The sequence below is a fragment of the Thermothelomyces heterothallicus genome (genome assembly GCF_042370625.1).
Source record: "Thermothelomyces heterothallicus CBS 202.75 unplaced genomic scaffold P884_scaffold_1, whole genome shotgun sequence".
Taxonomy (NCBI): Eukaryota; Fungi; Ascomycota; class Sordariomycetes; order Sordariales; family Chaetomiaceae; genus Thermothelomyces; species Thermothelomyces heterothallicus.
Window position 1 is genome coordinate 2,657,365 of NW_027192562.1, and position 21,209 is coordinate 2,678,573.

A 21,209-nucleotide genomic window follows, 5' to 3' on the forward strand; every position below is an offset into this window, starting at 1 on the left:
AAAAAAAAAAAAAAAAAAAAACGATTCAACCGCCATCAGTTCCCGGCCACTCTCCCCACTCACACTTCACTCCGGAATATACACCCCATGCTGATGTACAGGTTTTCCGTCCCGATGATGACTTTATCGGTTCCGTTGCGAGCTTACTACGTAGTGTAGGCCCGGGTATGGACACTTTGCTGCGCACCTCTTGCTGTTCTCTCCCATGGAAGCTATCTGTCATTCTCGACGCTCACGGGCGCCTCCGTCCTGAGATGCGATCTAAGCCCAGGTTCAACCCGGGGCTCAGCCACGCGTGCATCCGCTCCCCGCGCCACGCGCCCTCCCCCCCGGTCGGGCGTCGAGGCTCTCTCTCGGTTGCTCGACTCAACTCGCGCGACAAGGTCGGCTAACAATGAGTGGGAGCTCTTTATCGCGCAATCTTTGGAGACAGGAGATGGGTAAACTGATGACGGCAAAAGTGTGAAAAGTCGCGGCTCTTGTGCCTTCATCGTCAGTAGAGAGCCAAAGGATCCCCATCTCAAACGCGACAAAAGCTCTCATCATCATCCTGTCACCCAGCTCTGCCGCGGCTGACCCACTGCTTCTGGACGGCGCTGGGCAGTCTGTGCGCTGCGGGCCTCCAAACCAGCTTACGCTCGTAACTACCCAGGCGAGCCAGGCAGCCCGCCTACATAGGTAGGGCGGAGATCCAGGGCTTCTGGATGCTGGACGGATCAATTGCCCGGCAACTTTTGCGGGAGAAATACATCGATGGTTTGAGCAATGGAATTTGGGGCGAACGCGGATAATGTACTTGGGATGCGTCCGAGGTGAATAACGAAGCATGCTGTGTCAGTCTTCGACGTCTCACCAAGGAATGGCGCCCGCGCGGCAATCCGCTCAACCCCGGCCCCTCCCGCAGTGTGGGCACCCCTGCTTCTCCATTTTCACCACCCAAGCATGTACGGATTATGTCTGTACATTAGTTAGGTCCGGACGTGTACGGATTACTCCGTCCCTTCCTCATTCCTATGCAGAACACCTGTAGAATCCTTGGACGCACTCTACGGAGTTAGAGGAAGTAAGCGATCTTTCCTGTGTGGATCTAGACTAATTGTTCGTCCTTGCGTGACGAGTCGTTTTTCTCTCTCTCTTTCTTCGTTAGGTACCTTTCCCTCCTGTGCTATCTCTGAGCTAAACTGAGTGCAGAGTTCCCCACAGGGACAAACAATCTAAATACTGCGTACGGAATACACAGAAACCAGGATTGCGCTCGACCCCATCCCAGCGCCGGTTCACTACCCGCTATCACCTCGACGACCGACAATGGCACGTGCAACACAATCTTACTTGTAGGGACAGATTACACGCATACAAGCTATGTGAGTGTGCAGTACACTCCAGAGGCGTATCACGAAATCAAAAGCATGCACATTAGCATGCAGTGAGCTACTAAGCTACAGTAGGGAACCTTTCATGCCGCGCACAGTATGCATCTATGTACTGTGCTCATAGTACGGTACAGTAACTCTTCCGTACCTTAGGTTAAGGTTGTTGTTGGTGCAGATAGGCGGTTTCCAATTGACATTGGGCCGATCTGCAACGGCACCTCGTCCTCGCATGCAACTCGAAGACCTGCATTCGCCGCCACTACTGCTCGTTGCCCCCGAGACACGCACAGCGACGCGGACATCTCACGCAACCCGGCCGTTTGTGACGGCCGCACTGATTGAGGATGGCGTGTGCCCAACGGGACCCCTCCACACCTCGCTCTCTCTCTCTCTCTCTCGCCATATGCCTACCGACCATCAAACCCAGTATCGGCTTGTATACGTAGTAATGTTTACAGTAGTGTAAGGGTAGCCTGGTCAGCCCAACGTCCTCTTTCTTCCCTCCCGTTTCTCTCTCCCTCATATTTATTTCTTTGTCCGTTCCCGTCGCTCAGCTACCTATATACGTGCGCTATCGCGAGGCTGCGTCAATTCCCGCTAGGAAAGCAGCATGGAGCCTTGGGACTGTCTCCAGCCAGCCTCAAACAGTGCGGCCCTTGCTCTTGACTGCTATTCGACTCCCCCTTCCATATTCCCACTCGCCCCCGCGCGCGCTCCGGCCCCGACCAGTAATCGGTGCTCGATATGTACCTTTTTTTCCACGAGACACAGCAAGCACATGCCACGGTCTGATTGCGTCGACACGTAGGCGGTGTGGGAAAAGGGGGGGTTTAGTTAAGCTACCCAGTATAGGTACCGAGTAAGTAGTGGGAGGGGCAGCAAGGTACCGCCGTACACGTGTGTGCTGCGTAGCGAATAATGTAGCATGGAGCGAAAGCCCCGCAACCGCTCGAGTGCGTGTGTATGTGCATGCAGTAGTTAGTCCGTACTATGTATAGTTACTACCTTCCCCCCACCCCCACCATCGCGGTCGGTCGCCGACTCACCGAGTGGAATCGACAGCTTGTGTATCGCCATCTGTCACCGTCGGCCATCAGCAGTAAGCCAAACGCGAGGACAGTCCCTGGGAGTCGGATAACCGAAAAGATTACAGAGCGTAGGGTTACAACGCATCGAGGATCAAGCCAGGGGACGGGAGATGGGAATTTTCGGAGGGGGGAGGGGAGAGAGAAGAGGGAGAGGGAGAGAGGGAAAAAGGTTCGGGCTGTCGCCGAGACGAAAAGTAAGAGAGAGAGAGAGAGAGAGAGAGGGGCAGTGAGCGACAAAAGAGCGATGAAGCCCCGCCCTGTACTCGGTTCCGAGTGACATTTCTTGTTACTGTTCCTTCTCTTCCCAACAAACAAATCGATCGATCCTCTTTCGTGAAGGAAGGCGAACTTGGCACCCTTGCCGCTTTACCTTTTTCGATGAGCCGAGACCCTGGGCCGCCCGTAGCTTAACTACTATATATGTATCCGCCAGCGTGGCCAATCAGAATAGCGCACGCTCCGCCAAAACAACTTGCGAGCCATTCCTCCCAGTGGGTGCAATGGCTGTTTTTTTTTTTTTTTTTTTGGGGGGGGGGGGGGGGGCGGGTTTGGAAGAGGAGCGACCCTGCCCTGAATCAATGACCAGAATAGCAATTGAGGCGGTGAGTTTGACCACTGTGGCCGCCAAACGCCAAGTCCCCTCTGGCTTTCTGCTGCCAGAGGCCGCACACCCGGGGGAATTTGACGGCTAGATAGAGCCAGCGAAAAGTTTCAAGACCCAATATCAGCCTACCACCTATACGCGCGCATCGCGCGTATAGATAGCTATATACTTTAAGATACGTAGATTTGAACTACACTACCCGATTAATAATATAGGTAATACGTATAGAGATATTGATGAAAAAACGTCGTTTTCTAGACCTTTGAATGTCCATTTCTTGGCATTTCTTGGCATCTTTCTAATAAAAAGGTAGGTATTATTTTAACAATTAATATCTCTACGCGTATTTGCTATATCATTAAGTAAGTAGTATAGTTAGAATCTACGTATCCCGAAGTATATAGCTATCTATATACCTTATTCGCGCGTATAGATGGTAGGCTTATATTGGGTGTTGAATTGTATGTTGAACTTTCCCTGATTTTTGGCTCGAGCCGTATTTGAAGGGGGGTTGCAGGCCCAAAAAACTGTAAAAAGAGGACAAGGCGTTTGGCGGCCACAGCATAGTTTCTCCATGTTGCGGCGATGGGATCCATCAACAGAGGAACTTACCTAACAACCGAGGTGCAAGTGAAGTTGGTAAATTCACGGAGAGGCGACCAAGCTGCTGGTTGAGTTCGGGACGGAGTGGAACGCGGGGAGCCTAACGGAATGGTTGGCGGGTCCGTAGTACTCCGTCCGCTTGTGCGCTTATAACAGAAGTCGAGTTTGTTGTTGGCCCCTCAGACAGCGGGGCCCAGGCGATTGGCCGCAGCGACTTGTATGTACGTCCCGTATCCGTATGTACATACTTTTAGTTCCGAGCTGCGTAGGTACACGAGCTAGCCTGAAGAACCGCCGTCGAAGCTTTCCAGATCCCGCTCCTGGTCGAGACCCACACTCGACGATCAAACACAGGGCAGACATGATTCTTGTTGCGAGAAGCTCAATGTTACGGACGTAGAACATACACTACATCCGTACATACTATGTAATCCGTACATTATACCGTTCATACTAACGACATCATGGCGGATGAAGTCGGATTTCGATGGCTTCACCCTTCTTGACGAGCCGATGTACCAAGTTCGCGATGCGATTTGTCATGGGAGCGCCTGTCCATTTTGGCCTTGACGGAAATGCGGGCCCGTTCAGGGCGCTTAGGAGATCATCTCACGGGGCAGAAGCTGAACGTGGTCGTGTTGCATGAGCCGCTGGGGGAAGAGCGTCGGTGTGCTGTGCAAGGCTTTGGTACAGATGCTGTCAACCTTCATTCGCACCACACCCTGGCAAACAGGGCGAAGAAAAAAAGACAAACGTAGCCTCATATGCAGATCTTGAAATAGGTCGAGCTGAATTCTCCCTGCGAGCTGCCGAGTCTCTGGAAGTCAGGCATCTCTCCCTTAAGCCGCAGCCATACACCGCTCGACAGCAGTTAGAAGCTATGCCGGGCAAACACGGATGCCTAGCTTAGTAAATTTCCGTTAACATGGGAAGTTTGGAGGGAGGCTGGCAAGTGTTAAACCAATGTTACTCTTCGGGCGTTGCCGTTGTCAAAGAGGCGAGCGAGGAATTGGGCATGTCCGCTTGACCACGTTTGCAAAACGAAACCTTTACGCAGGAAGGAAGCAAAAAAAAAAAAAAAAAAAAAAAAAAAAAAAAAAAAAAAAAAAAAAAAAAAACGACGGGGGAGGCACCCGTAGTGTAAAACCAGCGGAACAAGAGAATAACGAGTTCATTCGGCCTCCTCGTTTTCTTCGCCGCGGATGATTTAAAAGATGATGAATCAACAACCAAAAGTCGAGCAGAGTCGGCGGGAGGGTGCCAATGGGCTGGGGTTGCAGGGTGCCCGTCGGGGCGGCCCTAGCAGCTTCCACGGGCGGGGCGCAGTGGGGTGCACATTAACTACTATGTCGTTACTCTATGATCGTTCAGCCGCCATTGGCCGGATACCCAGTCAATTGAGCTCTTGCTCTGGACCCCTCTGCATTTCGAGCTGTCGTGTTTGACTCTCGAAGCATCGCATCTTCAACCATATAATATACTTCGTGTGTTGGCGGTTGCTGACCAAATCTGCGGCCGGGTCGAGACATTTTGGAGGGGAAGGAACCCGGAGCACAAAGTCTTGCAGCGAGCACGAGGATCTCTCTGAGCCAAGTTAAATGCCTTTGACCTATCAAAGTTCTTGTTAGTAGTAAGTTGTGGACCGTCGGTGACGCTTCAAGCCGCACCTAGCGGACCCGTGCAAGATTTGACCCCACGTTGACGACGGAGAGGAACGAACCAGCTTGCGCGCGGAATGGCCTCCTCCTGCCCCGCAATGCGAACGAGTAGGATGCCGACGCTAGGCAGCAGGGCCTTGCTATCAACGCTGTGTTCGCTGCGGGCTGTGTCGGGCCCGTCCAGCTCGTTCCTCGTGGTAACATCACGGTTAACGCTACGTGCTTCCCGAGCTGCTCGTGCGACAGGACCGAGCCGCTGCTTGGCCCGTTCCGCTTCTTCGACCCCCGCGCCCGCGCCCGCGCCCGCTCCCGCTCCCGCTTCCGCACCCGCCTCCCCATCGCCATCCGCTCCCGCATCCGTTGTCGCCAGTCGAGTGCCCGCCAGGATGGCTTCTCCCCCCAAGTCCGCGTTTGAGTTTCTCGACTTCGTCAATGCCTCGCCAACCCGTAAGGCCCCTTCCCTTCCCCTTTGGTTGTTGATTGATGTGGTGGGACCACGGGACATTGGTAAAGACGAAGATGAAGAAGAAGAAAAAAAAAAAGAAAAAAAAAAGAAGAAGAAGAAGCAGAAGAACAAGGGATCATCGGGGTGCTGACTGACGCATTAAAAACAAAAACAAATTTTTAAACAAGTATAGCATACCACGCCGTCGCCTCGGCGGCCGCCCTCCTTGACGCTGCCGGCTTCACCAAGATACAGGAGCGCGACAACTGGGCGTCGACGGTCAAGCCCGGCGGCAAGTACTACACGACGCGCAATGGCTCCTCGGTCGTGGCATTTGCAGTGGGCGCGCAGTGGAAGCCCGGCAACCCCATCGGCATGGTGGGCGCCCACACCGACTCGCCCTGTCTGCGCGTGAAGCCCATCAGCAAGCACACCGCCAACGGCTACCTCCAGGTCGGCGTGGAGACGTACGGCGGCGGCATCTGGCACAGCTGGTTCGACCGGGACCTGAGCGTCGCCGGCCGCGTCCTGGTGCGCGAGGGCGAGGGAAGCTTCGTGCAGAAGCTGGTCAAGGTGGACAAGCCGATCCTGAGGATCCCCACCCTGGCCGTCCACCTGCACCGGCAGAGCAACTTCGACCCCAACAAGGAGGACGAGCTGCTGCCCATCGCCGGGCTGGCCGAGGCCGAGCTGAACAAGACGGCCGAGCCGGACGCCGCCGGGGAAGCGGCCGGGGGCGAGAGCGACTTCGAGCCCCTGAGAGCGCTGCCCGAGCGCCACCACCCGGCCTTCCTCTCTCTCGTCGCCCGGCAGGCCGGCGTCGACGTCTCCCGGATTGTCGACTTCGAGCTCGTCCTGTACGACACACAAAAGTCGTGCCTCGGCGGCCTCCGAGACGAGCTCATCTTCTCGCCCCGGCTCGACAACCTCAACTCGACCTTCTGCAGCATCAAGGGGCTCATCTCCTCGGTCCGGTCGATCCCGCTCGACCACGACGCCAGCATCCGGCTGGTCGCCTGTTTCGACCACGAGGAGATCGGCTCGCTCTCGGCCCACGGCGCCGACTCGAACCTGCTCCCGGCCATCCTGCGCCGCCTCTCGGTCCTCCCGGGTGCCTCCTCTTCCTCCTCCTCCTCCTCCTCGTCGCCGGAGTCGGCGTCGGCGTCGTCGGACCTCGCGGCCTCGACGGCGTTCGAGCAGACGCTGGCGACCTCGTTCCTCCTGTCGGCCGACATGGCGCACGCGGTGCACCCCAACTACGCGGCCAAGTACGAGCGCAACCACACGCCGGCGCTCAACGGGGGGCCCGTGATCAAGATCAACGCGAACCAGCGGTACGCCACCAACTCGCCGGGCATCGTCCTCGTCCAGGAGGTCGCCCGCCGCGCCCGCGTGCCCCTGCAGCTCTTCGTCGTCAAGAACGACTCGCCCTGCGGCAGCACCATCGGCCCCATGCTCTCGGCCAAGCTCGGCGTCCGCACCCTCGACCTCGGCAACCCCCAGCTGAGCATGCACAGCATCCGCGAGACGGGCGGCAGCGCCGACGTCGAGAGCGCCATCCGCCTCTTTGAGAGCTTCCTGGGCCACTACGGCGAGCTGGAGCGTAAGATCCTGGTGGATTGAGGAAATTTGAGCCGCTGCTGTTTTTTTTTTTTTTTTGGGGGGGGGGGGGGGGGGGGGGGGGGGGGGGGGGGGGGAGAGAGAGAGCGGGAAGGCAAGGCTCTCTTCCGGACGGGGCGAGTTGGTTTGGCTGGCTACTGAACATCCTTTTCTTTTCTTCTCTTTTTTTTTCTCTCCCCTTGAATAGAACAAAGAAAAATTGGGGACTGTTATGATAGCCAGGCAGTCAATGTCATGGCAGCGCGTCCGCATAGGAAGCGTACTCGCTGGCACCCGAAACCGGGTATTCACTATGAGCATGTAATGTGAACTCGCGATCCATGTCTGAATTTCGAGAGCGGATGCAGCAGGCATCTCTGCCGTAGCATACGATGGGCGTGCTTCGGTGTCCCTGTATAAGAACACAATTAGGGGAGAGAGTTTAAAAGAGATGTGAAGGGGGTGGGGGGGCAGGTAGAAAGTCCAATGACTCGGATGTCCCCTTTGCTTCCCGGCCCGGCTATGAAACAAGGAGCGTGAGACACGCACGGGGGCCAGTACATGACCCACGTAGGTTCGAGGGAGACGAGGAGGACGAGTCAAGGTCTCTGCGCAGTAGCAGACCGTCTGACAGACAGCCCGGTCGAGTAAGTAGGAAGAGAGAGACGTGTCGTTAACTCTGTGCCTGGGAAGCGAAAGAACGTTTTATAAGAGCAGGGTAAAAGGCGGGCGGGCTATCTTCATACCTGTACCGCACCCGGTTTCCAATAAAAAAAAAGCAACTCGCCATCCCTCGCCTCTCCCCCTGATTCGTCCCATGTATTCTCGCTAACGGTGAAGAGGAAAAGACGATGTGTCATCCCAACAAAACCTGGCGTACGCCCAACGCTCACTTTATGACAGGAGGCAATCATGGTTCCTTGCCGCCGTCCCATGGGTATTATCACCCGTAGACATGCTCCGGAAGAGGATTTCGAGACGTGATGAGGCTAATCATGCAGTATGTTCTAAGGAGAGGGCCATGAGTTAAAGGGCAGAGAAGGGATATAATAATCACGACGACGACGAAAATGGGGCATTAGTGCTGGTCAGGATATGACAGGATTTTTTTTTATTTTTTAATTTCTCCTGGGGGCTAGCTACCTCTCTGTCTTTGGTGGTTACGATGCCAGCCCAGCTCGGCCTCCCGCTCCAGGACGTAACTCGTCCCCTCTCCCGTGTCCCACGGGGCTCCCTCAAACCCGGTCAGCAAGCCACACCGGGGAAGTCCGGCCTGCGGTGCCGCCATGGGCGCCCTCTCGGAGGGCATCTCGGCGAACCGCAACCCCTCGGCCTCCTGCGCCAGGACATAGCTGGTCCCGCCCCTGGCCTCCCATGGGTTCTCGTTAAAGCCGGTCATCCAGACGCCTCCGGATGCCGTGTGATGAGGTGTTCTAGGTATGCTTCGGTCAGACACGATGGCATCGGCAAAGATGCAGGCGGGGGGAATCAGGGGAGGAGAAGGAAACAAGGAGAAGTAAAAGGGGGTTGTTGGGGGGGGGGGGGGAGACTAACGAAACCCGCACCGGTCCCCCCTCCCCGACGACGCCAGCACCGGGCTCGTTCGCCCCGCGTTCGGGCGCCGAGTCCGCCGAGTCCGCCACGACCGGGGGGGGCCTTCCGGGCTCCCCCTCCGCCTCCCCTTCCCACCCCCCGCGCCGCTCCTCCCGCCCTTGCCCTAGCCTTGGCCCCCTCGGCCGCTCCCCGATGACGCCGACGCGGGGGCCGTACACCCCGTCGTCGAGCACGGAGCCTGCCACGAGCTCCGCAACCAAGCGCTCCTCGCGCTCCTCCTCCTCCTCCTCCTCTTCCTCCTCTTCTTCCTGTGCACCCCCCCGACTACCGCCCGCCAGCCTCTCGCCGTAGCGCGGAGAAGAGTCGGCCCCCCCTGCCGCCACCGGCTCCACGACGCAAAAGGAAGAAGACGATGACCATGATGATGATAATGATGGTGACGGCGGCGACGGTGGAGGAGGAGAAGGAGGAGAGGGAGGAACAAACAACCTAACAGGTGCCGGAAAGAACAACAAACCACCACCACCACCACCACTACTACTACCCCACGGTGCGCCGCCCGTCCGCACGGCAACCAGCTCCCACTGCGTCCACCCGCCCGGGCGCCGGGCCGACGGGCGCGGCACCACGGCCAGCGTCCAGTCCGGCGGGGTCAGCCACTCGCCGTCGACGAAGACGAGCGGCCGGGGGGGCGGAAGTCCCGGTCCGGGGGCGGCGGCGAAAGGACTGTTGTTGGCGTTGTTGTTACTGATGCTGCCGATGCTGCCCATGCTGCCGCCGCGGGAGGTCCTGTTGCTGGTGCTGGTGCTGGTGCTGGTGCTGGTGACCCGGTTGGTTGGGTCAATATGGCTGGTGGTGGGTTGTCGGACTCGGACGGGGGGCGGCATCCTGAGAGCTTGTCGTTTGGTGCCGCTGTGGTTATTGTTTTGCAATGATGGGGACGAAGAAACGCGGAGGTCAGGTTCAAGAGCGGCAGCCAAAGACAAGGAAGGTCTTTTTTTTTTGTTTTTTTCTATTTTCAGGGCAAGAAACAAGAGTGTATTATCTCTTCTGCCTCGACGTATGAATGGATGATGAGACGGGGGAAGAGCGAGAGTTGTGAGTCGGGAACACAGCAACTATATAGGTGAAAGCCCATCCATGCTCGTAGTCGGGACCTACATGCGACCTCCGGCGATGCAATCCCTAAAGTTCCAGAAGAGCCTGAAGTGTCTGGACCAAAGCTTCCCTTCTCATCCTGAACGACATACCTGTTTACGTACCCTGAGCTCGTTGAAAGTCCCCTGGCGCAACTGCTGTGCTGCAGGAGCGATGTATGCCCGATAGCGGCAGCAAACCGCCCCCCTTTTCTAACGCATCCGTACCAACTTGAACCTGCCGCCGGGTTATGCTTTTTTCCCTTGTGTCGAAACAACCGATCCCTGCGTCAGCGCGCAGAAGAATGGAAGGAAGAAAAGCTCAGCACAGCGCGCTCGCCAGGCACTGCATGGTTGGTGAAGAATGTCCGCCGGCAGCTGCATGCGTCTGATTACGCCAGCGGTTTTGGCGGATGCGCGCCGCCGCGACGCCCCATATCATCGTCATCATCATCACCATCACGGCAGCTTGTGCAGATCGGACGTCCCCGTGACTGCGCGCGCAGCTCGCGTGTTCATGTCCAATTCCTCCGGTACGCTCCGTGTTGCCACCGTGACGGAAGCCATCCAGACGAAAGGAACGGGTACCCATATGGCCCTCGGTTGAGCTTCGCGTAGTGAGCAGTCAAGGCCATCTGACATGGGAAGCGCGGTCACTCACCTTTGCGGGGGGAATTAAAACCAACAACGAGAGGGCCGCAGGAGGCGACGAAGGGATAGAGTCTATCGGAACGGACAGAACTATGGATGAGATAGAACAGCCTTTCCAGAGGATGAGATACCAAAGGAGCGAGACACTCGAGCCAACATGGGAACGGACAACTTGGGGTGATACAATAATAGAACAACAATCGTCGCCCATCTGTCAGAGTATGATAACGGGGCAGAAAAAGAATTAGCCAACATCCAGAAGACGCGAATCGGCGGATCTGGCTGCACAAGAAACAACAACGACCCCAAATACCACAGCAAGTTCAAGGAAGGATCACCTCGAGTCACATTTCGCCGACCAAGCAGCCAAAATCTCGGTCATCCCGAGGAAGAGACCAACCGCATCGGCGTCGTAACCAGCGAGCCAACTCAAGACACCCACCTAAAACAGACACGGGGAAACAGAGGCAGGATGATGTCATGAGAACCACACGGACAAGCAACGAAAGAATTGAGAAGGAAAAAAAAATATGAAAAAGAGGGGGAAAAAGAAGAGAAGAAGGAAACACGCTTGGCGGTATCATCGATCAACAACAAGCTATATTCACACCCGACCCCGGAATACCTAGCCAGCCCAGATAAAAAGCAGGCGGGACTCCGTATCTATTCCTCGGCTGCTCTCCTTTATAACCCCAGCCGATATCCCTTCCCGGGGCCCTTCTATCGCCTCCCCTTCAACAAGTTCAACAGCCAATTGACGACCGGCTTTTTCTCCCTGGACGTGGTCAGCACCCTCAGATACTCGGTCCCGTCGATCCCCAGCTGCGGGAAGGTGACGCCCTGTATATGGTTCACGAAAGCCTCGCCCGTCTTGACGTAGAGGATCTGCTGGATGCCGACAATCTCGCTCAGGATCTGGCGCGACTGGGCGTCCGTGTTGGGGCGGAACGCGGAGTCCTGCAGGACGGTCCAGCACAAACCGTGGAAGTGCTCGAGCATGAACTGGTCGAACCCCGGGATCGAGGGAGATGCGGCGGCGCCCGTGGTGGATGGGTTATCACCAATGGTGGCGACGTCCGGACCGCCCCACTGCGACGCCATGCGGCCGAGGACGTTGAAGGCGATGCGGCTGGGCACAAAGTTGCCATGGCTGAGCGTCTTCGCAATGTTGATGATGGACGAGACGAGCGACTCGAAGGTGCCCTGGTTGGCGGCGCTGACGAGGACCCCGCCCAGGTCGTTGGCGAGGATGACCTGCACGAACGAGACGTACTCGCGGCGGAGCTCCTGCAGCTGGATCTCGTCGTCCGTTCCGCTGATGGGCTCCGACAGCCCGCTAAAGACGCGCTGGAGTAGCGGCGTCAAGAGGACGTCGAGGATGTTATAGATCTCCGTCTTGAAATTGTAGACGACCTGCTCCAGGAGGCGGAGGAACATGGCCATCTCGTCCTTGCTCGAGCTGCGGGACAGCAGTCCTTCGATCCACTGCGGCAGCTGCGGCAGGACAGCAGCGCCTAGCACGCCGAGCAGCCGCGAGAAGGCGGACCGGCATGCGGTGCGGATGTCGTCGCTGGCGTTGAGCTGGTTGAGCGCGATGAGGATCGCCTCGGCCGCCCTCGAGAACTCGTTCGAGACGGCCTCGGGGGGCTGTGGCCGCTTGGCCGGCTGAGTGGTACTTGCCTCGGCGAAACCGTTGGCGAGGGTGCCCAGCGCCATGATGATGTGGTGCACTTGTAGGATGGCCTGCGCGTCTCCGTTCTTTGCGCGCTCCATGTGCAGGCTCATGTCCGAGAAGAGCGGCTCCATGACGGAGCGAGCGTACAGCGCCTGATCGGAGGGAGGCGTGGCCGACGTCGATGAGATGCACCCGACGGCCTCGTACAGGTAGAGCTGGCTGTTGAAGACGGCGTCGGCCGAGTGGTCGGATTCGTCCGAGGACATGTCGTCGTCGGCATCGTTGCCGGGAACTTCGGCCTTGATCGGCAGGAGGTCGCTGATGGACTCGATCACCGTCTTGGCCACATTGCCCACCTGCGCCCTGAGCGTCTTGACGAAACGGTGGAAGAGGTACCAGGACCGCGTGCGGATCCGGACGTGGTCGTGGTGCACTAGCCGGACAAAGTTCTCGAGCACCTGGGGGATATACCGTTGCTGGTCCTCGAAGAAGCTGTAATACCGGGTGCAAATCTCCATGTACTGGAGCAGGATCGCGGGATGCGGGTAGTTCGCGACGCCTAGCACGCGTTAGCAGGAAGGCGAAAAACGGACGGCCGAAGATGGGGACTCCTCACCTGACTCGACCATCTTGCTCATCATGACGGCCAGGCGTTCGGCAGCAAGGGAGTTCGGCTGGCTCTTCTGAGCCAACCCGGTATTGGGCAGCGCCAGCTCGCCAAACTGGTAGATCTCGTGCAGCGCCAGATCCAGATCCCTCCAGTCCATCTGCGACCCCTGTTGTTCAAGAGTAGAAAACATGTTGGCTACCAGATTGCTCAGGAATTCTATGCAGAGGTTCTCGTCCACAGAGGCCACGCTCTTCTGCAGTATCTGGAGCTTCTTGCGCAGCTCCTGAAACTCGGCCTCGTCTGTCTGTTCGTCTTCGTTACCCCAATTGGACGTCTCATCGTACCTCATCTTCAGGACGATAGCGTTCAGGATCGACGGGAGCATCTCGGAGTACGTGGCGGGCAGCTGCCCAACCTTGCGCAGGAAGGTCAGAAGGTCAGTGAGAGAGGGGATGACTGTCGAGCAGACTTCGTCATACTCGTCCGAGAACAGACGCAGAGAGGATGGCAAGAAATCCCGGAGGAGCTGCTCGGCCTTTGCCCTCGTGTCCGTGTCAACCTTGTTGTCCTCCAGAACACGCACCACGTCCGTCATGATCGTGTTGACAAGCTTGGCCACGGCTTCGGCAAGGTCGGTGTCATATCGCGGCGTTCCCTTCCACTCGTGAAGCGGTGGGCTTGCTAGCAGCTGCGTGACGATCTCGCGAAGGTTGAGGAAGTTGATCATCTCTATCTTGTCGCTGGCCTTCATCTTCTTGGCCACAATCTCGGTGAAGGTGTCCACGGCGGCATTCCTGACCTTGTCCTCGTTGCCGGCCGCGTGTGTCCGCCCGACCAGGGGAAGGATCAGGTTGATCATGTCCTGGTTGATAACCAGGTGGATGTCAATCCAGCTGACCCACTTGCCGATGATCTTGAGCGTTGTCTCGACCACGGCGTCATTCTGGTTGCTGTAGCGAGCCAGCAGGTCTTGCCAGGACTGGGCAACCTTCCGCATGTCTCGCTCGCGGATCAAATCCTTCAGTTCATTGTTGCGCCTTGTCTCGTTGTCCGGACGGCTCAGCATGAGGTCGGCAATCTCGTCGTGGATGGAACCCAGGACGCGCAGGTACATGACGACGCCCGGGAGATTATTATCTTTCTGAGCCAGGGCGAGGAAGTCACTGATGAAGGTCTCCCAGCCCTCCTTGTACAGCGAGACGAATAGGTAAGTGAGGGTTTGTGTGAGCTTGTTTTGCAAATGTGGAGGATCGACCTCGTCTTGAGCATCTCCGCCGTAGATGCGCCCGACGTAATCGAGTAGGGACTGTTTGAGAAAGCCGAGGCTGGCGCGGTCGAGCGCCTGGGAGTGGACTGCGTTGTTGACGATCTCGAGACAGACGAGGCGCACGACGGGGGATGCTCGGGGAGTCCGGCTGAAGAGAGCGGTGCAGACCTGCCAGGCCTGGGAATCGGTGCGCAGCCGGTTCAGGAACTCGAAGGCCTGGCCCTTAAGGGCCTGGTCGGACGCGGGGTTCCAGGCGATCTCGATCGCATTCTCGATCTGCACGCAGCCGGTCTCGTTAACGGCAATTCCCCCCCCCCAAAAAAAAAAAAAAAAAAAAAAAAAAAAAAAAAAAAAAGAAAACACCAAGCTTGCGGGTGGGCAGGGGGGATTTGAAAACACTAGGCACCGCGAACCTCGCTCTATCCCTCGCTATAGCGGGGCTGCAGGGTCGGGCAGCGGGGAACCGTCGGCCGACTGCACTCACCTGGGCGTCCATTTCTGGACTGTAACGTATGTTCTGTAACGGATTTTACGCCGGCGGCAGGTGGAATGCGTGGATGCAGAGCTGCTATACCCCGAGCAAATGAGTAGTGAATGTGGAAGTCTTCGGCATTCTCAGGAACGGCAGAGGAAACGCCCAACACACATGGCTCAGCCCCTCTAGCAAGCCTCCATCGTCTGCAAATTCACGGCGACAGGGTGGGGAGATTGGGACTGAGGAAGTGCAGAATGGGACTGCGCAGTCGGTAATCACTAGGGTGCGTGCGAAATTGCAAGACTTTGGGTCTCAGCACAGGTCGAACAAAGACGATGGTGATGTCGTGCAGTGCTGGAGTGCGTCGAGGTGGGGCATTGAAATCAGAAAAGTCAAAATGGACAACAACTCACGCAGCCTCTTGACAAGCATGCTCCGGTGGTGGGGTTGTGGCGCACGGTCCAGCTCGGCTCCTACCCCTGTTGTGCAGATAACGTTAACTGTGAAATCCGTAGTGTAATTAATAACGTACCTCCATACTCCGTAATCCAAAGAGGAACTGCGTTCAGTACGGAGTTGCGCACTCCGTAGATAAGGCAACTACTTATAACCGAGGGCGGTTGATGGCTTCTGTCATTGCACAAGCCCTACCTTTCAACTCTCGTACAAAGACGCCCAAACGGCAGCAGATGGGCTGGGCTGCAATGGTCAGTAGCTGTATGGCAAAAGACTTAACACCGCGGGGCATCTTCAATTCGTAAAGGCCAACCCAAGCAAACATTTTATCGGCCTAAAATAGAAAAAAAAAACATTGTAGGAACATCATGCTGATTCCCATCCCTGAACGCCATCCTGTAAATCGCACTCGATCACACGAAAGCCGAGCTCACACAAGTGCACCAACCCTGATTGCCTAGGCCTTCACCGGCTTGGCCTACCTCCTGGCTGGCCCTCCTCCCCATGATTCCCAAAGTTTTGATGGTCTCTTAACCAGTCTTCTTCTTCTTCTTCGGTCGCTCCTCCTCCTCCTCCTCTTCCTCATCGTCCAGATCCTCATCCTCCTCATCGTCTACCTCGTTGTCGACATCACTCTCATCACTGCCGGACCCGTCGCTTTCGTGATTGCTATCATACTCCTCGGCAACGTCGCTCTCGGATTCGGCTTGGAAGTCCTCGTCTATGCTCTCCTCGTCCTCATCTGCCGAGCCGCGGTCGGCTTTGGCACCAACAACCTCCTCGTCCGAGCTGGCCATGGCCTCGTCCCGCAGCGCCGCGGCCATGAGCGTGGACTCCTCGTCGATCTCGTTCTTCACGCGCAAGCCCTTGAGTTTGAAGAAGTCCTCGAGCGCCTTCAGATCTTCACGGTTAATGTTACTGAATTGGGACGACCCCGCACCCGACTTCATGTGTACTGTGATATCAAAGGTCGATAGCGCCGACACGGCACCGCTGACGCGAGAGAAAGTGATCGACTGCGTCTGCTCGTACGAGATGTAGGTTGCCGGCTTTGGCACGAACATGAAGGCCTTTTCTAGGCAGTACAGGAAACCCTCGCTGGCCTTGATCGAGCACTTGATGCCATACTGCTGGCGATGCCTGGAAAAAAGGGTCAGCACAAGCAACGTATCGGGCTCTTGGGGAGGGGAAGGGCCATACGTCGTGAAGTCCTTCGCAGGCGCCGTGATCTTCTTGTTGGCCAAGCCCTTGAAAATGTACGCGACAACCTGGTGTATGGGCTGCTCGTAATGAGGCTGCAGCCTGTCCTTGTACTTGCCGTTGAGCTCCTCTTCCGAGAGGTTGAGGTCCAAGGTCACCTCCTCGTCCTGCTTGAACTGCATGACAAGGAAGGGGTACCTGGTCTGACCCTGCCGGAGCGGCGGATCCAGCCCAATACAGAGCATGAAGTGGGTATCGTCGGGTTTCGGGAGGACCATAAACTTCTTGATAGCCTCGTACTGGATCTTGTAGTCGTACGTCTTGCCACGGAGACGGAACGAAGCGTCGTACATGTCGATGTCGAACCGGCCTCTGCAGTGATGTTAGAACGCCAGTGATAATTATTGCAGGGGGCACGATGCATACCTTGGCGTAAGATGGAGCACGTCCAGGAAGGTGGCGATGGTGTCACCCGCCGTCTCTCCAATCTCAGCCTTCTCAATGAGGGTGTCGTAGAACAGCGTGACGGCGTTCTTCTCTTCCTCGTCCACATCGCTCCCGGCCTCACCGCCTTCAGCCTCCTTCCTGGTCGTCGTGCCGGGGATGTAAAACCTCATCTCGGTGAGCTGATCCTTTCCGGCTGCCGCCTTCCTGCCCTTCCCTGGTGTCGCGCCATTCTGTCCGTTTGACTTGCCGGTATCGGCGACGGAAAATTCGACCGCGATCTCGTTGCGACCGGCAAGGTTGGTGTTGGAGATCTCGGAATAGGGGATTTCGAAGGCAGGCCGGTTCTGCACGTTGAACGTGAGCTCGGCCTTTCCAAACTCGGCTTTGCCCCAGTTCCACCCGCGTAGTGAGTGCTCCTTGTTCTCCAGATTGGCGCTGTACCAGTTCTTGAAGATCTTGCTGAGGCGCTCGTAGTCCTGGCCCAAGGTCAGCTACGCTCGGCCATGAAGGTCAATCCCGTCCTTACCTCTAGTTGGAAGCCGTCGAGTTGGATGACGCCGGTATTCCGCTGCAGAATTTTCACCTCGTAACCTCTGGCCGCTCGGCTCCATTGTGCGCCACCGATGTTGCTTGCGTCGAGGGTGAAGGTGTCGCCGCCGCCCGCGGGCTTCCAACCAAGGCCATTTTCCGCGAACCTGCACTTGCCATGTTCCCGCGACAGGTCCAAGTAGATATTATCGAAACTCTCACTAGTGGCGCATTCGCCAATTAGCCACAAGTCGACAAGATGCACTGCAGAAAGCGAATGTGGCAGGTTATGAGAATTTTGACGAGAGATGTGAACAAAAGGAAACGTACATGGCTGCCATTTTGTCGTGCTGGCCCGGATGCTATGGCCGTGTGGAATGGTTGAGAGATGGACCACGGCGAAGAGGTGGATGGGTTGATAACTTGAGGGTCGCCTTGCACGCGTGGAGGTGAACGCGACAGTAACTAGCTAAATTGGTGGCAGCCTCGCGCGAACGAATTTGCCGGGCGGTCGGACCAGTTATTAATGTGGGGCCGCCGGAATGCCGCGCTTTGAGCTTCTGAGCAGCACCCAGATGTACATAGTAATCCGTAATTATGTACGGACGTATAGTACTCCGTAGTAGCCGTTGGTATGTTCCACTGTTCATACAGACATCAGGTACTGCCTGCATCCAGAACATCTCGTAGGTGTAGTACGTCCTTGTATACCAGGTAGAGAGAGAGAGAGTCGGCAATTATGCTCATCGTTACAAGGGAAACCCAACACCCAACACCCATAGCAATATCCACCTGACTCGACAATTTTCGAGCTTGGATTCTGCAAAAGAGGTTTGCTCTGGCCAGATCCGATGCCCAAGATGCGCCTACTTGTATACCGTAACATGTTGAAAAAGACGCCTAAGTTTTGGACGCTGCTGATCCGTACTTCCGTGACCGACCTCACTCAAAGCAAACCATTACACTACAAGTCTGTACAATACATACACGCTGCGACTAACGTAAGTCACAAAAACGCTATGTCTAGCCGAAGCCTCACAAAGACCGAGAGCCACATCCGCAGGGCACTTCGGGATCCACGAGGACAGTACATACATCCTAGCATGCCAATAAGAGAAAAACCTTTGTCCCACACAGCCATGCTATTTTGACCAATATCTTTCTGCCTGCCTGCCTGCTGTGCTCTGTAGAGAACAACCGGGAACGTTTCGGTGTTTCGAAGTGAGCAAACTTCCCTGCCTGGAGCGATTGGTCCCTGTCACCATACACTAGAGGCATGTGGGGCGCGCCCCGCCGAGTACTGCACGAGGTGATGTAAGTGACATGCCGGTCTCATGGTGCACGAGGTGCATCAATGATATTATAAAGGAAATTCTGCCTTGTTGTGGCCGCGGCTTCGACGATTATCGGGTGGCACATTGAATTGTGGTCTGGCAGACATCATTGCGAGAAGCGGTTCTCCGGGGTTTTACACAACGCAATATATATACGAATACTGATATTTCAGCATTCCCTTCGCCTGAGTTGTTCGAACCACACGAGAACCACACGGTGAGCGGTTCCAATTAATACACCACTACTCCGTGGATCGGCAGCCTCACCCTGTCATCGTTTGTGCTGTAGAGGAGATCTCCCAAATCCAGCCGTAGCGCACGAAACAACCCCCAGACAGAAATGAGCTTTGGTCGACCGCTCCGTGGGGGCTGCCACTGCGGCCGCAACATCTATGTCGTCCAGTTCCCCAAGGACCTCGACGCAGCCAACCTCGTTCAGGTCCTCTTTGACTCGCACCCCTCGCACCGTAAGGACTAAGTCCCCACCCCTCCCTTTTGGTTTAAGTAAAAACGAAGAAGAAGAAGAAAGAAAGAAAAATCGAGCAAGCAACCGACTAACGACCGTTCTATTATTTTTTCTTCTTCTTCCCCGCCAGGTTCAATCTTAGCAACGCCGCTACCAGCCTACCTCCGGGTGCCGCTGCAATACTACCGCGCGCAGACACTCCCCTACCACGACGACGAGACCAACAGCCAGATCCACCGCGTCTACCAGCCGGCGGGCGAGGAGCACGCCATGCGGCACTTCTGCGGGTTCTGCGGCACCCCGCTCTCGTACTGGTCCGAGTCGCCGCGCAGCGAGGCCGACTTCATCCGCCTGACCCTGGGCAGCCTGCTGCAGGAAGACCTCAGAGACCTGGAGGAATGGGGGTTGGTCCCCGATCCCGGCTCCGCCTCCGGCACGGGGACGCCTTTGGAACAAGAGGATGAGGCGGCGGGAAACCGGGGCAGAAGCGGGGAGGGGAAGACGCGTACGGACGCTGCGACGGGAGCTGAGGGAGAAAGGGAGGTCGGGGAAGAAGCGGGGGGGAGTGTTTGGGGCAGGGTCGGGGTGCTGCCGTGGTTCGAGACCCTCACGGAGGGCAGCCGGCTAGGGACGACCTTGCGACGGGCGAGAGGTGGGGGGACGGACCCAACGGAAAGGGTGAAGATTGAGTGGGAGGTTGCTGAGTGGAGTTCCGAGGACGAAAAGGGTGATGAGAGTCCACGTAAGCGGAAGTTGGATGAGGTTGAGGACGCTGTCGAGGCCGAGAGGACGGTGGGCGTGCGTGTACAATAGAGTGATGTGGTTGCCTCGCATGCAAGACGGCAAACGCACACCCGTGCCATGCATGCCAGGGGTAAGGGGTGAGGAGATTGGTCTGCGCGGGAGGCATATAAGACCATAATTTAGGGCTCTCTATGATATCGACCGGCAAGAATCCTGGACATCTCACTCGCTACATGGTGCACTTGCTTCTTGGACGCAGCTAGCTGATGATGTTTCGCATCTTCAACCTGCCTCCAAACGGCGACAATGCAGTTGCATCTTCGTGTAGAAGAGCCGCGCGGTTAATCTTCAATCTACAGAGAGTACGGTAGATCAATCCAAGCAATAACTACTGCCGGGCGGTTGCCACGGTCACGGAATGATGGAGCGGGTCTGACACACCAAACACTCGATAAGCAGAGCGGCGATGTCCATGCTCCGGAACAGCCAGCCCGAGTTGCCGTCGCCCATAGTGTTCCAAGTAAGCGTACGGGACGAGAAGAAAGAAGAGAGAAGAAGAGAGCCGCCCGGCTCGTTCAGAGTCGGCCGCACGGTTCGGTTTCCTGGGAGCAGAAGGGACGTGAATCGCCAGAGCGACCGAGGTTTAGCCACGGCAAGAAAGCAAAATCCGGAGTTTTGCCAGAGAGGGCGCGCATCGCTAAAGTGCTCCTTGGCCCGGATGCGTCTCGTCTCGCCTCAGAGAGATGGATACCCCGTGCCTTGGCTAGAAGCCTGGCTTGCGAGATGCTCCTCTCGGCGCGGGCGGCGTGGTGCCGTGGTTCGTTTGCTGAGCTAGAACGACGCCCCTGCGCGTGACCAGCGCGTTTTTGGTTTGTTCACCCCCAGAATCAGCCGAGGTTTACCCAGCCGGAGCGCTCGTTAGGTCCTTCACGGGCCGTGGATCCGGAAACTATGCGAAGGTGGAGAGAGCGACTCGGAGCGGCTTTCGTGATCGTTCTGGCGAGTTTTCGAGGGCGCGGTAACTGCGAAAGCTGACCTTCTTCAATTCAATCAACAATGGAAGGAGAGGTCGAATTCGGAGGTTTACGGGCCCCCCGCCAAAATAGTCTCTCCCAGGTGCCCATGTAAGGCACGGGAATACCTGCCTAACTTGGGGTTGGGGGAAAAAAGAAAGACAGGAAAAGAAAATACACTACCATACCATGCTCAACCTTTCTCTTTCCAGAAACATGTGTTTCGGGTTCTCCTTCCGTGATCCCAGAGCTGGCCCTTTGGCCCGTTGGGGGTTGGCGGGGC

The 21,209-nt window shown here is 56.7% G+C and overlaps 6 protein-coding genes across 6 annotated transcripts; 3 read left to right on the forward strand and 3 right to left on the reverse strand.

The window, feature by feature from the left end:
* Positions 1-5,712: 5,712 nt before the first annotated feature.
* Positions 5,713-7,394, forward strand: P884DRAFT_274362 (peptidase M18; the record flags this gene model as incomplete). Its single annotated transcript, XM_069442710.1, has 2 exons — positions 5,713-5,773; positions 5,965-7,394. 2 exons carry the CDS (start codon positions 5,713-5,715, stop codon positions 7,392-7,394), a joined length of 1,491 nt encoding a protein of 496 aa, XP_069302101.1.
* A 1,085-nt stretch (positions 7,395-8,479) lies between these two features.
* Positions 8,480-9,811, reverse strand: P884DRAFT_305824 (uncharacterized protein; the record flags this gene model as incomplete). The annotated part of the gene is made up of 2 exons (XM_069445099.1): positions 8,480-8,803; positions 8,925-9,811. 2 exons carry the CDS (start codon positions 9,809-9,811, stop codon positions 8,506-8,508), a joined length of 1,185 nt encoding a protein of 394 aa, XP_069302102.1. The 3' UTR covers positions 8,480-8,505.
* Positions 9,770-10,667, forward strand: P884DRAFT_274363 (uncharacterized protein; the record flags this gene model as incomplete). The annotated part of the gene is made up of 2 exons (XM_069442711.1): positions 9,770-9,783; positions 10,439-10,667. 2 exons carry the CDS (start codon positions 9,770-9,772, stop codon positions 10,665-10,667), a joined length of 243 nt encoding a protein of 80 aa, XP_069302103.1.
* Positions 10,668-11,176: 509 nt separating this feature from the next.
* On the reverse strand, positions 11,177-14,854 carry P884DRAFT_12153 (armadillo-type protein). The gene is made up of 3 exons (XM_069437152.1): positions 14,748-14,854; positions 13,003-14,539; positions 11,177-12,945 (listed from the first exon to the last, which is right to left on the reverse strand). Exons 1-3 carry the CDS (start codon positions 14,757-14,759, stop codon positions 11,432-11,434), a joined length of 3,063 nt encoding a protein of 1,020 aa, XP_069302104.1. The 5' UTR covers positions 14,760-14,854; the 3' UTR covers positions 11,177-11,431.
* Positions 14,855-15,537: 683 nt separating this feature from the next.
* On the reverse strand, positions 15,538-17,831 carry P884DRAFT_215557 (POB3-like protein). The gene is made up of 5 exons (XM_069439268.1): positions 17,700-17,831; positions 17,368-17,590; positions 16,821-17,317; positions 16,395-16,766; positions 15,538-16,334 (listed from the first exon to the last, which is right to left on the reverse strand). Exons 1-5 carry the CDS (start codon positions 17,708-17,710, stop codon positions 15,725-15,727), a joined length of 1,713 nt encoding a protein of 570 aa, XP_069302105.1. The 5' UTR covers positions 17,711-17,831; the 3' UTR covers positions 15,538-15,724.
* A 972-nt stretch (positions 17,832-18,803) lies between these two features.
* Positions 18,804-20,097, forward strand: P884DRAFT_215560 (uncharacterized protein). Its single transcript, XM_069439269.1, has 2 exons — positions 18,804-19,170; positions 19,300-20,097. Exons 1-2 carry the CDS (start codon positions 19,044-19,046, stop codon positions 19,980-19,982), a joined length of 810 nt encoding a protein of 269 aa, XP_069302106.1. The 5' UTR covers positions 18,804-19,043; the 3' UTR covers positions 19,983-20,097.
* The last annotated feature ends 1,112 nt before the right edge of the window (positions 20,098-21,209 follow it).